Source organism: Silene latifolia, chromosome 11 (assembly GCF_048544455.1).
Source record: "Silene latifolia isolate original U9 population chromosome 11, ASM4854445v1, whole genome shotgun sequence".
Classification (NCBI taxonomy): Eukaryota; Viridiplantae; Streptophyta; class Magnoliopsida; order Caryophyllales; family Caryophyllaceae; genus Silene; species Silene latifolia.
In genome coordinates, this window is record NC_133536.1 from 202,976,591 (window position 1) to 202,991,121 (window position 14,531).

The window sequence follows — 14,531 nt, forward strand, 5'->3', positions numbered from 1 at the left end:
CGGGAGGTCGAGCTATCGAGTGGAGGCAACCGCAACGGCGGTAATTCTTATGCGAAGACACCGATGAACAACAACAACAATCAAGGGTCGGGTGCTAAGCCGACGAAGATCGCTAGTCTTGTCCCAGGGAGGTGGGCGGAAGACCAATGTGGCAAGTTGTTCATGATGGACAAGAAGGCGGTGAGGAGGATGCGCACGTTATCACCGGTACATTTCTTGTTAATGGTATCCCTACGTTTGTTTTGTTTGATTCGGGGCTTCTCGATCGTTTGTGTCTTCGAGTCATGTAAAACAGTTGGGTTTGAGAGTATATGAGTCTGTTAGGGAGCAAGTTTTCATACCTTCGGGAGAGTCTGTATCGTGTGGGAGGTTGTTTAGAGATGTATCCTTGATAGTTGGGCAAGTCGATTTCCCTGTAGACTTGCTAGAGTTTCCTTTTAATGGTTTTGAGATGATAGTTGGGATGGATTGGTTAGGAAAGTATAAGGCTAAGATAGACCGTCATCATCAAAGAGAGTGTCCCTTAGAGGTCCTAAGGGTGTAAGTGTGTCTTATCGTGGGTTTCTAGTCAAACCCAAAGTTAAGTTGATTGCAGCTGTCACTTTGAAGTCGTATCTGAGGAAGAGATGTCCTCTGATTTTGTGCCATGTGAGAGATGACCGGATAGAGAGCCCGGCAGTTGAAGAGATACCAGTGGTGGGAGAGTATGCGAGATGTCTTTCCGAGAGGAGATTCCGGGTTGCCGCCGAAGAGGGAGATAGATTTCACCGTTGAGTTGAAGCCAGGGGCGGGGCCAATCTCTAAGGCACCGTACCGTATGGGTCCTAAGGAGATGGAGGAGCTTAGGAAGCAATTGGATGATTTGATAGAGAAGGGATACATTAGACCAAGTGTATCGCCTTGGGGAGCACCAGTTCTTTTCGTGAAGAAGAAGGATGGAACTTTGAGGTTATGCATAGATTACCGGGAGCTGAACCGTGTGACGATAAAGAACAAGTATCCTTTGCCAAGGATAGATGACCTGTTTGATCGGTTGAGTGGTGCAACGGTCTTTTCTAAGATCGATTTGAGGTCGGGATACCATCAGGTGAAGATTAGAGATGGGGACATACCGAAGACGGCTTTCACGTCGAGGTATGGCCATTATGAGTATGTGGTGATGCCATTTGGGTTGTCTAATGCGCCGGCAGTGTTTATGGATTTGATGAATAGGATCTTCAGACAGTTCTTGGATCAGTTCGTAGTAGTGTTTATCGATGACATCCTAGTCTACTCTAAGACTAAGGAGGAGCATGAGGAGCATCTGAGGATCGTGTTGCAGACGTTGAGAGATCATGAGTTGTATGCTAAGCTGTCTAAGTGTGAGTTCTGGTTGGAGAAAGTTGCTTTTCTGGGGCATGTAATCTCTAAAGATGGGGTAGCTGTGGATCCGGCGAAGATTGAGGCAGTGACAAAGTGGGAAGCACCGAAGAATGTTGCTGAGGTGAGGAGTTTCTTGGGTTTAGCTGGATACTACAGGCGGTTCGTGAAAGATTTCTCCAAGATAGCTAGACCGATGACGGCGTTGATGAGGAAAGAGAACAGGTTTCGTTGGGATGAGAGTTGTGAGAAGGCGTTCCAAACATTAAAGGAGCGTTTGACCACAGCTCCTGTCCTCGCATTGCCTGAAGGGAGCGAGAATTTAGAGGTTTATACGGATGCTTCGAAGAATGGGTTGGGGTGTGTGTTGATGCAGAGTGGTAAAGTGATCGCCTATGCTTCTAGGCAGTTGAAGCCTTATGAGGAGAACTACCCTACTCATGACCTGGAGTTGGGTGCAGTGGTGTTTGCTCTCAAGATTTGGAGACATTACCTTTATGGAGCAATCTTTAAGGTATTTTCTGATCACAAGAGTCTCAAGTACATCTTCACGCAGAAGGAGTTGAACATGAGACAGAGGAGGTGGATGGAGTTGATTGGCGATTATGACATGGAAATCATCTACCATGAAGGAAAGGCCAACGTGGTTGCGGATGCTTTGAGTAGAAAGAGTGTACATTCCTTGTGTACAGCTCTATCTTTGATGAGGGTGAGGATGAGGTAGCGAGCTTTGGGATTCATATGATGCGAAAAGGGGATGCTATGGGTGATATGACAAAGACACATGGAGTTTTATGATGATATTCGAGGTAAACAGGCTTTGGATCCTAAGATAGTGGAGTGGAGAGCTGGAGTAGAGAAAGGGACAGTGTCCCGGTTTTCCATTCATACAGATGGTAGCTTGAGGTTTGATGGTAGGTGGTGTGTTCCTAATGATGAGGAGTTGAAAAAGACAATCATGACAGAAGCGCATTGCACACCATATTCAGTTCATCCGGGTGGAGACAAGCTTTACAAAGATTTGAAGAAAACGTTTTGGTGGCCTGGGATGAAGAAAGAGACAGTAGAGTTTGTGTCCGTTGTTTGACATGCGAGAGAGTTAAAGGGGAACAGAGAAGACCACAAGGTAAGGTTCAGTCTTTGGAGGTGCCTGAGTGGAAGTGGGAATCCATTTCCATGGATTTCATTGTGGGTTTGCCGAAGAGTCAACAAGGTAACAATATGATTTGGGTGATAGTAGATCGTCGACCAAGTCGACTCACTTTGTTCAATGAAAGATACATGGACTAAGGCACAATTGGCTATGGCCTATCGAAAGAACGTGCTTAAGTTACATGGAGTCCCTAAGGACATAGTGTCAGAGATGCGAGGTTTATATCAAGGTTTTGGAAGGAGTTGCGGGAATCGTTAGGAACGACTTTGAAGATGAGTACGACTTTTCATCCTGCGACGATGGGCGGACCGAGAGAACAATCAAGACTCTTGAGGATATGTTGCGAGCTTGTGTGATGGATTTTGGTGGTAGGCCGGGAGCGGAGGTTGGACTTAATAGAGTTCTCTTACAACAACAACTATCACACTAGTATTGGTATGGCACCGTTTGAGGCTTTGTATGGAAGGAGATGTAGGAGTCCGATCTGTTGGGACGATAGTCTTTGAGGCGGTGGTTTTAGGACCAGAGATAGTACATGAGATGGTGGAACAGATTAAGATGATCGAGAACGGATGAGAGCGGCTCGGGATCGACGAAGAGTTATGCGGATCTACATCGTCGGGACATAGAGTTTCAGGTTGGGGACAAGGTTCTTCCGAAAGTGTCTCCTATGCGTGGAGTCATGAGATTTGGGAAGAAAGGCAAGCTAAGTCATAAGTTTATAGGGCCTTATGAGATCTTAGAGCGAGTTGGGGAAGTGGCTTATCGTTTGGCTTTACCTCTTTGCTTTGGAGAGGGTGCATAATGTGTTTCATGTATCGCAGTTGCGGAAGTATGTGAGTGACCCGTCACATGTGTTGGAGGCAGAGAGCTTAGAGCTGGATGAGTCTTTATCGTACCTTGAGGTGCCTAAGCGGATCCTAGACCGAAAAGTTAGAAAGACCAGGAGTGGTGAGACAGTTTTGCTTAAGATCCTTTGGTCTAACCATGAGACCGAGGAAGCTACATGGGAGGCGGAGGATATCATGAAAGAGCGTTACTTTCCTTTTCGATCGGGTATGTATGGTTACGGGGACGTAACCTTGTTTCTTTTAGGGGGGTAGGAGAGGATCGCGAGAGTTTTTAAGAGTTTTTACACCCCTTGTATATGTTGTGTCGGTATGTTTGTCGGGATAAGTTGGGTTAGTAGCATGTTTTACGTTGTGGTTATTTTGACCTTGAGTCGGGAAGCTTATGGGAGTACCTTTGTTTGGTAGTGGTTTGAACTTCGGGGACGAAGTTCCTTTTAAGGAGGGAAGACTGTAATACTCCGTATTTATGGTCTTGGGGGTACTCTATCGAGTAGCCCTTACTCTGTCGAGTAAGGGTGTGTTGCAGAATAAAATAGTTTCGACTTTGTTGGGCACTCGATCGAGTAGTGGGGCACTCGATCGAGTAGGGGGGTACTCGATCGAGTACCTTGGGTACTCGATCGAGTGTCCGGTTTATCGGGGGTTTTTCTCGGGTTTTGTTAATTACGCGATTAAGGTATTTAAACCAATTCGTCTTTGTTCTAAATCACTTTTTACAAAACCTAAAACCTGTTTAAGAGAGAAAGCAACTTGTCTTCTTCCTAATCGCGTTCTTGACAATTCCCGGAGTTCAGACGGTCGGTTTGCATCGTAGTTTGTGTCGTTGGATTCCTTGCGTCGAGGGTAAGCTTTTAATGTAATTTATATAATGTTTTGTTAAGATTAGTGAAACCCTAATTTAGGAATTTGGGGTTTTTATGAATAGTAATTGAATAGTAGTATCTATGTGTTGTATGGTAGGAGGAGAGTTCATAGAAGAGGCGTTTTGAGACAGCTGTAGATACCGTCTGCGTGTTGTGCTTTCCAGGTAGGATTTCCTACTCAGTATTAGTCCCATAATGGGATATTGGTGATGTGCTGTAGTTAGTTGATTGATATGATGATTGTAATTGTAATTGTGATTGTGATTGTGGTTGTGTTTGTGATGGTTCTCGAGATGCGTTCTCGGGTGAGTGGGGTCACTTGCGGGAGTGATCTCACGCCCTAGTTCGCCCTTCGTGGAACCCGCCACGAAAGGGGATGTGCACATTAATGGACGGGTTATCGCTCGTACGATGGCCAAGGGGCTTAGGTGGGAACGGCTGCGTCCCCCACGGGCAGCGGGTCCAGTCCAAAGGGACGATCGGTGATTGAGACGGTTGGTTGGATGTGTGTGTGTGTGTGGCGGTTCAAATTTGTCTGTTTGTTTTATTGTTGTTATCTATTTTGATTGTGTGATTAGTCACGACCCCGTGTTGTTTTGAAAACTGCGGTGATCCATTCGGGATGGTGAGCGGATATTGAGCGGTATAGAGATGATACGGGGATAGGCCCGGATAACCACGACATGACGATAGAGTCTTCCTCTACTGTAGTTTAGCTTTTATTTCTATTTCATTGAGAAAGTTAGTTTGGAATAATGTATTGTACTTTAAGTTTGGGTTTCAAGGATTGTACTTATTCATTAAATTACTTATAATAAATGTTGTTTCTGTTTTGTCTATTTGATTATCATACCTCGGGCAACCGAGATGGTGATGTCTTCATACCTGAGTGGTCCTGGTAAGGCACTCGGAGTATGGGGGCGTTACACAACCACCATTGACGGCAGATTAATAAACTCATAATGTTAAAGTAGTATGAATTTTTTTTTAATATTATAGACACTCATGGAAATTTAAAATCTTGTTACTAAAGTGGTGAAACTCGGACCATGGGTAGACCCAGACCCTACCTTTACCCATAGGGTCCGGGTATGGGTCCTCAAATTTTAGACCCTTGCGGGTCTGGGTCGGGTACGGGTCCAAAGGGAAAATCTCGGGTCCGGGTCCGGGTTTAGGCGGACCCTACCCAGACCCTACCCATTGCCATCCCTAGGTATGGGTCCTCAAATTTTAGACTCTTGCGGGTCTGGGTCAGGTACGGGTCTAAAGGGAAAATCTGGGGTCCGGGTTCGGGTCTAGGTGGACCCGACCCGGACCCTACCCATTGCCATCCCTAATCCCATGTGTCATTTTTTTTTAAAGTTTGTAAAAAAAGAAGTGAAATGGAAAAGTATCTGAGGTGAGTTTGACTAATAATGTATGAAGTCTGAGTTGAGTCTGAACAATAAAGAAATAATAAAAGTTAGTGGAAAGCTGATGTGGTAGAGTCTTAAGACTTGGGAGAGTCTCACTGATAATCTAACCCTAAGACTAAATAAGGGTAAGATTATTGGTAGTCTTGAGACAAGACTTTGGTGAGTCTTAAGACTAGACTTACTCAAAACTACCAATAATCTACCCTAGTCTTGACAAAAGTCTTAAGTTGAGTTTTGGAAATCCAAGACTCAACTTAAGACTTTGGGTGAGTATTGACCCCATCTTAAAGGGAAATTAACCAATGAGTGAATCACATGTGTCGTTTCTTATTTGTGAAAAAAAAGGAGTAAAATGAAAAAGTAGAATATGAGGTAAGTCTGACGGATAATGTATAAAGTCTGAGGTGAGTCTGAAGAGTTACGAAATAATAAAAGTTAGTAGAAAGTTTATGTGGCAGAGTCTTGAGACTTAAAATATACTTGTTTACTTTTGATTAAAATATTCTTCACTATAAATATAAATGGTAAACAAATGAACATAAAGCGTAATAGTCTCTATCAAAGTCTAGACAAAGTTTTAACATATACTTTGTGAAACTTATTTCACATGAATTGCTAAAATAACAAATAAGCTTTATGTTTACTCATCATAATGTGACAATCAATTGATAAACCTGCTGTTTATGTTTACTCAGCCCCAATTACACCCGGCAGTGAATTTCGACATACTCGTAAAGCCTCTCGTAAAGCCTAAGCGTTGAGATACTTTGACTCTTGGCTCCGCCACTGTGTTTGCTGTATGTCTGACCCTTTCCCGGGTATGGTTTGCTTGACAGTATGCTTTGCTTTGAGCCTTTGACTACAACTGTCCATAAAAATTGGGTATCTTGTTTCCAAGCTCATTTTTATTCAAAATCGGTTTTTGTCATAAGACGCCGTAAGGCCACTAGGCCAGCAAAATGACCAGGTTATACCGTAGTTTTTCAATATGTAACGAGCAAGAGCCCAGGACGCCAGGAGGCCCAGGATTTAGCTTAGTCCATCTAGTAATCAGAAAGAACAAAACAGTCCCAACCAATTATCACAAACACAAATACCGACTAAAATTTTCTCTTCGGAGCCAAAAAGATTGGGCACTGAACCAAGACCTGGAACATAATACATTCATTAAACAAAGAACCACTGAATCATACAGAACACGGAATCCTTGCAGAAATAACGCCTAAACAAAGTTGTAATCAGTCACATGTCACAAGTCGACATAGAGCATTGAAAAGTTATTCGACGAGATCAAGTTTCCGAAATTACCACTACGTAAGATGAAACCCTAATCCAACTAAACTGAGCCTCATCAAGTGTACAGCTCTGTATCAAGCAGAGGATCCTTAAGCCAACTAGACTTCAGAACACCACCATCATTATCGTAGCTAGCAGAGGAGAAGTCAAAATGTGGTAAAACATCCTTCATCAAGAGAGATCGAATCAAGTGCATCACTGGTTTACCGAATTCAGGCCATGAAACACACAGAGTACCTCTGATGTTCTTGATTTGACATCGAGCCAACAAAGCAGCCGCCAGCGCATCCACCACACTCCCAGATGGATAGTAGTTTACATCAGTTAGAAGTGATGAACCTTCCAAGCTTTCATTACATAATTTTCTCTCTAAAGATGTTTGTAACTTGTAAGCCACAGTATCGTCCCGTGACAACTTGCCACGAAACTTCTGTATCTGAACTGAATCGAGGATCAGGACTTTCTCAGGGACAATTTTTTCACCAAGCAACAATTTCGAGACAGCATGGCATCTTTCTGCAGGTACATGAAATTGGAAAGACACAAGAAGAACCAACTTCTCAGTATCATTCAAAGCGTAAATGTTGGCAGATTTATTATCTAAAGAGGGTATAATGGTATTTCCAGACATAGGAATCTCAGGTAGGATGAGTGTCCCTACAAGTGTTTTTGAGGCAGCATAGTGGAATATATGAAGAGAAGGAGGTGATATGGCAAAGATAAGGAGAGAAGGACGGAGGGTTTCATTAGTATAAGGATCAGAGAGTACGAGAAATGGAGGAAGTGACGGAGATGAAGGGATGAAGATGTTCAGATCCTCCTCTAAAAACCTTGAAGGTGGTGGCAATTCAGTCAGCACATCTTCCATATCTCCGTAAATTCAAGAGTGTCACGCCCTGTAATAAGTAGCAATAAAAGAGGAAAATTTATCACACTCAGAAGATAGTTAATTCAGACACTCTGTTCACTAATTTACAAAACTAGAAACAATTTGATTGTGAAAAGATATGAAGGGCAAAATTAATTCTACAAATGCTGCGAAGAAATGACATTATAGTGTTAATACTTTACTACGAAGTAGCTTTAAAGGAGCGTTTGGTAAGAATGCAAGATTGCACATACTATGACATTTACAAGCGTACAGTGAAATCTTTACTAGGTGTTAAGGACATTGTGGACAGATATTTTTACAACACCAACATCTCAACAGCTTTTACCTGCATCCTCGCCCCATTGTTCCCAATTTTCCCACTCCCAAGCAAGGACCTCTTGTAGATTCCAGCACAACTTTACATTTACGTCAGACACATTTTGGTCCAGAGAGGAAGGGAAAAGATACTCCCAACTTCCTCGTCATTTTATATTTCTTTGGGTTGTAAATATTAAAGGCCAACATGAATACAACATGGGAACAAGTCGAATTAAACCATGCATGAAGCGAAAGAAACAACAAAGCACTGTACAACCCAAGACCATCAACAACGGCAAACGCCAAACTACCAGCAAACTATCTTATTACAAGCATAACTTTAGATTTTTACGTGACGCATGTTGGTGGAGTAAATCCTGAGAGGAAGGGAAAACATATTCCCAACATCCCCTCGCGATTTTCTTTTTCTTAGGGTTAAAAATACTTGAAAGCAAACATGAGTACAACATAGGTACAAGACTACAAGTCGACTTAAACCACGCATTAAGTTAGACAGAAGCCACAAAGCACTCTACAAACCAAGCAGCAAGCTCCAAGCTACAAACAAATGATCTTAATATACAAATTTTCACTTAGGACCACAGGTGGGTGTTAACAGCGGAATAGACCCGATCCACTCATTAGCAACAGGAATATCAGTTAATTACCCTAGAGATATGCATATGTTTTATAATAATGACTCATATAATGGCCTTAAGCGAGACAAGCAACTATTTTTAATTTAAGATATAGTACTCTTTCCATTTCAGTCATTTGTTTACGTTTTATATTCATTGTGAGAGATATTCTAATCAAACTATCAAAGGTAAACAAATGATTGGGACGGAGGGAATATTACTTAATACACTGCAACCATAGTTCTCTAATCTTTATGGCAGTAGGTAGGCTGACATTTTTCATCAACCTGCATCTCCATGACATCTCCACCGATATTTGAAGTTTATCGGGTTTGACCAATTTCAGAATACAGTTGAAGTCTTTAAGATTATGCATTTTCAACCGAGTTTTATGGTTTCGGATTGACCTATCTTGTCATCTCCACCAATAAGAGGATTTTTTTTTCACTTCCACCGTCAGGCCAGCGCCAATAATTCTCACAACCCTAAAGTCGCAGGAGTACATTGGTAGGTAAGTTACGTTACTTGACATGGCTGCAAGTGTCAGCACAGACACGACACAGACAGTCAGACACACTGTTGTGAGTCTGACATGGCTATTTTGTGAAAAGATTACATGGTTTTTGGACCCAAAAAAAGTGTCGGATTGTTGTACTGTATTGGAAGGTCGGAATTCAACACCCAAGACATGCTGCCAAAGTGAAGTGTAAAAGTAACATTATGGCTAAGTGAGTAAAATGGTGCGGGAACATTAGGGTGTGTTTGGATTGAGGGATTTGGAGGGAGAAGAAAGGGAGGGGGAGTAGAGATTTAAAATCCCTCATTTTGATAGCAAATGAGGGTGGAGGGAAATGGAGGAGGAGAGATTTGGAGGGATTCAATCTCCCTTTTCCAAGACTAATCAAAATCTCTTCACAATAGCAAGATTTGGAGGGAAATTGTATCCAAACACTTACACTCCATTCCCCCTCCCCTTCCCTTCTCTCTCTTTCCCTTCCCTCCTTCCCCCTCCCCTTCCTTTCCCTCCATTTTTGCTATCCAAACACACCCTTAGAGAATGCTAATCCAGGCACACTTGAAAGATATTTCAGATCAAGCAAGTCATGTATCGTCGGACTCCTGCCTAATTGGAACATTCCCGATGTGGTTGAATAGCAAAAGTGGAGGGAATGGGAGGAGGAAAGGACAGGCGGATTTTTCCCTCCAAATCTTTCCTATAGTGGACGGATTTTGATTAGGCTTGGAGTAGGGCAAATGGATCCTTCCAAACCCCTCCCCTTCTATTTCCCTCCAACCCCTTTTGTTATCCGAACAAGCGATTTTGTATCCCTCCCCTTCTATTCCCTCCAAATCCGCTCATCTAAACAAGGCCTTAATTAGGTAATCTTGCTCGACTTAGTGCAGTATACTAAATCAATTGACGAAAAAAAAGTAAAATTGAAAAACCATAGAAGCTGGCAAAATCAAGGACAAAACAAACACATCATATAATCAAACAAACAATCAAAGAAAAGAAAAAAAAAAGTTAAAATTATTCTAAACAAACAAGTAATGCATAATAACATTATTCTAACCTAATTGCGATGCGCATATGAAGACTATAAATTATGATTTGAAGAGAAAAAAACATATAAACCCTAGAAAGTCAATAAAATGACAGTAATCCAATCTAGAAAACGGCATTAAAATATAAGATAAAGAGGAAATGGGAGAACTTACGGGAAATTATTGCAGAAGATAGTCGGTAAAATAAAATTGGAGATGATAGTTGTGGTTAACTACAGTCGAGTCTTGTAAAGAAAGAAAGCAAATTACAGGGAATCTTTGTTGTGCTTTTTCCTCAACAAAAAAGTGTTTTTGCTCCCAAGAAAAAGGCAGGTGGAGGATATTGAAATGGATATATCCAAATTAGCCATAGGTGGTGGTTAGAGCAGGTAATGGGCCGAGACATGCTTCGAGCCGGCCCATCATTCCAGGCCAAAATTTTAGCACAGCCCAGCCTGGAAAATCGTGCCTCGTGCCGTACTAGGCCCGAAATCCCATACCTTCACTGTGACTAGAGCTGGCAAAAGCTGACCCGACCCGAGGAACCCGACCCGATACAACCCGAAAATTGGGTGACCCGAAACCGAACCGACTGGACCCAACCCGACCCGATAACCGATAACATCCTTATTTTTTCCAACCCGACCTGAACCGACCCGACCCGTCCCGTGACCCGATATTTACTCAACCCAATAAATGACCCGATAATGAATTAGCTTAATAATGGTGTAAATAAGACCAAATTGACATTAATCTTAGGGGTCGTTTGGTTCAAAATATAGGAATGGATTGTGTCTCCATATAGGTATGGAGTTAGAATCCCATACTTACTCATGTATTTGGTTCGCCTTTGGAATGGATATATTAGGGGGTGTTTGGTTGGACCTTTTGGAATGGATTGAAATGGATTCAGTCCATTCCAATGTTTGGTTGGAGCATTTTGGAATGGAGTTAGATAGTTGATGAATTCTAACTCTATTCTAACCCCTTGGAATCCTATACCCACATCTCCCCCCAAGTTTCCAACTCCATTCCACCTAACACATTATTATTCTCATTCCCGGATTGAACCAAACAGCTTTAAACATGTATGAGGTTCTATCTCCATACCTCATTGGAGTTAGAATCCATTCCATTCCATACCTAATGTTTGAACCAAACGACCCCTTAGTAGTAACAAGGTGGAATGGAGTTAGAAACTTGAGTGTATAGATGGGTATGGGATTCCAAGGGGTTGGAATGGAGTTAGAATCCATTAGGTATCTAACTCCATTCCAAAACCTCCAACCAAACATTAGAATGAATTGAATCCATTCCAATCAATTCCCAAAACCTCCAACCAAACACCCCCTTAATTATTTTCACTTAAAATTACAATTAATACACCTACATGTTGTTTAAACATAAATTTACCCATCTAAAACTAAATACATAAGAGAAAATATATGCTTATAATCTGACCCGATACTGACCCGACCCGACTTGCCACCCGTTGATGACCCGACCCGAAGATGACCTTACTGACATGAACCGTAACCGACCCGGCCTGTCACTAACCCGTCACAACCCGAACCTGATATGACCCGACCCGTAACCGACCCGAGTGACCCGATTGCCACCTCTAACTATAACCTGCCCAACCACGGGCTCGGGTTGTGTCTGGCTCGTGGGTTGGCCCAATGTCGTATTTTTTTTTTTTAAATATGTTTTAGACTTATAAATGAATAATAGAAGGCCATGTTCTATTGGACTAAAACTGTCTGAACTGATCTTATTAGAGCTGAACTGAACCTAATGGAGCTGAACTGAACTAAACTGAAATAAGAGTTAATTTGTGAAGAGAATAGCTGAACTGAACTGAACTAAACTGAACAGAAGAGAGTTGAACTGAACTAAAATTAAATCCAAAAGAACAGAGCCTAACACTACATAAGTAATGATTAAATGTATATTTAATTAATGTATTTGATAAGTAAAGTTAAATTTTATTTGTTTATTTATATTTTTTGGTTAAATTATAATTAAAAAAATTATTAAAAATAGTTAGTATGTAAATGAATAGATGAGATGAAAAGGGAATTTTAATTAAATTAGTAAGAAATGATATTAAAAAAAATACCCAATCTTTTATTAAAAAAAAGAAGATGAAACCATGTTTACAATTATATATTAATCTAATGTAACAAATAAAAAAGAAAAAAAAATACAAAATACAATTCCATCTAATATAATATGCAATTATGCATTTGACATGGTGCTTGTTTGGTCAGATTCATATTCGACTTCATGAACGACCTTGACTTGCTTTCGACCGTCGGCAACCATCCAATTCTTGTAGCACACCAACATTCATGGATATCGGATCTTAGACTAGTTCGTTTTTCATCCGATACCCTACTAGAAGCATTTTCAAATGCAACAAACGACACTTGAATGCTAAAGAAGTCTCTCACCATTGAGGACATATATCTCTTTACTTTACATCTTTACCTTCACTCGTCAATTGTTCCTAAACCTAAATTACTTCTAATTAAATTGGTGAATCACAAAATCATCCCAGCCTTCTAAAATTCTTCCCCAAATTAAAACCCATATAAGGAATTGGGTTTAATCAAATTCTCCAATTAAGATTTAATAAATCTCATTCGGATCATTATCTATTTTTATTAAGGCATATGATGGAGTTTTCACAATAGTGCCAATTTATGCTAATGACATGGTAATAGCAGGACACTCTGAATCCGAGAATAACAAATTGAAGACGATGCTTGCCACAATATTTCATATGAAGGATATCTAGGAAATTTATCCATAGGTAATAGCAGGTTTTGTGCCCCATTTGCTTAGCCAAACCCGCCGACACGGCCTCCTACAGCTCGGCCCCGGTGGCTACTCTACGGCTCTACCTATAGGTAAGAAGTGTCAAAGATACTCATTCAAACAAAGTCAATCAAGACAATAATATTCCTCATATTGCTCCATTAAGTTAGGAAACAAATAACTCCTATTATTGTGTATATACTAACCATATACAATCCCTTCATTAAAGAGATTTGTTACTCTTGTTACCCTATTTACTCATTGTAATTTAGTATAAATAGATTGCTTGTAACATCCTTGATCAATGCAATATACATTTTCTGAACAATACAGCTTGGTGACATATTACACAATTTGATGAGCTGTCAAGTTACATGAGCTGTCATGTTTAGTTAGCCACAGTTAGTTACTTGTATATAAACCATCTGTACATATTTTCACAACTAACTTAATACAATACAACAAATTTATTTACTCTTTGCTTTCTCTCTCTAAATTATGTTACACTAAAAGCTCTAAACCTCCATTAATGGAGTTTCTCATCATTTCACATGGTATTATTCGCTAAGGTTTTCTTTTACGATCCTGCCGTCTCATTCTTCGGTTGATTTCTCTTGCTTGTCTGCTGTTCTTTCTCAAGTATTATTTCATCATACTTCTCGCGTTTATTTCGCGCTTTTTTCGACATTTGAGGTATTTTCGTCACTTTTCTTGCTAATCGCTTCCGCAATTCTTCATCTACACCTTCATCCGCTTCTATTGATATAGTTTGATCTTCGAATTGTTTCTGGTCAAAGTTCCTCATTTCTTGATATTTTTTACTATTTCTGGTAATATTCTCTTCTATCCATGGCGGTTGATTCTGATAATTATGTTACTACTACTCCTTCTCCTTATGCTTGTTTTGATGATCCTCTGTATTTGAACAACAATGAACAAACTTCACTTTCTCTTGTTGCTAAGAAGTTTGATGGAACTAAGTTTTTGTCTTGGAAACGCGAAGCCTATCTTATCTTAATCGCGAAAAACAAGGAAGGTTTTGTTGATGGAACCTGTAAGATGCCTCCTCCCACTGATTCTAACTATCATCAGTGGATCCGATGTGATTATATGGTTTTGAAGTGGATTTCTAATTCTCTAACTCCAGAAATTAAAGAAACAGTTGATTATGCTACTTCTGCTCGAGAGATTTGGTCTGATCTGCTAGAACGCTATGGTCAAATGAATAGTGTTGAGATCTATCAGTTAAGGAAGGAGTTATCTGGTATTTCTCAAGAGAATACACCTATTGTTGAGTACTATAGCAAGTTAAAGCGTACCTGGGAAACTTTGGACAGTGTTGATCCAATCCCTATGTGTACTTGTGGTGCCTTGACTTCTTGTACTTGTCAATTACTCAAGC

At 40.7% G+C, this 14,531-nt stretch overlaps 1 protein-coding gene across 2 annotated transcripts; it reads right to left on the reverse strand.

Annotated features, from left to right (window-relative positions):
- Positions 1–6,770: 6,770 nt before the first annotated feature.
- LOC141612349 (uncharacterized) lies at positions 6,771–10,648 on the reverse strand. Of its 2 annotated transcripts, XM_074431105.1 has the most exons (3): positions 10,560–10,579; positions 10,484–10,528; positions 6,771–7,833 (listed from the first exon to the last, which is right to left on the reverse strand). In XM_074431105.1, exon 3 carries the CDS (start codon positions 7,803–7,805, stop codon positions 6,993–6,995), a length of 813 nt encoding a protein of 270 aa, XP_074287206.1. In that variant the 5' UTR covers positions 7,806–7,833; positions 10,484–10,528; positions 10,560–10,579; the 3' UTR covers positions 6,771–6,992. The 2 variants fall into 2 exon arrangements, with proteins under 2 accessions (XP_074287206.1, XP_074287205.1); XM_074431104.1 differs by having other exon boundaries at positions 10,484–10,648.
- Between the last annotated feature and the right edge of the window lie 3,883 nt (positions 10,649–14,531).

Excerpts from the sequence above, each read along its gene's own strand:
- LOC141612349 (XM_074431104.1), bottom strand. The coding sequence starts at position 7,805 with ATGGAAGATGTGCTGACTGAATTGCCACCACCTTCAAGGTTTTTAGAG.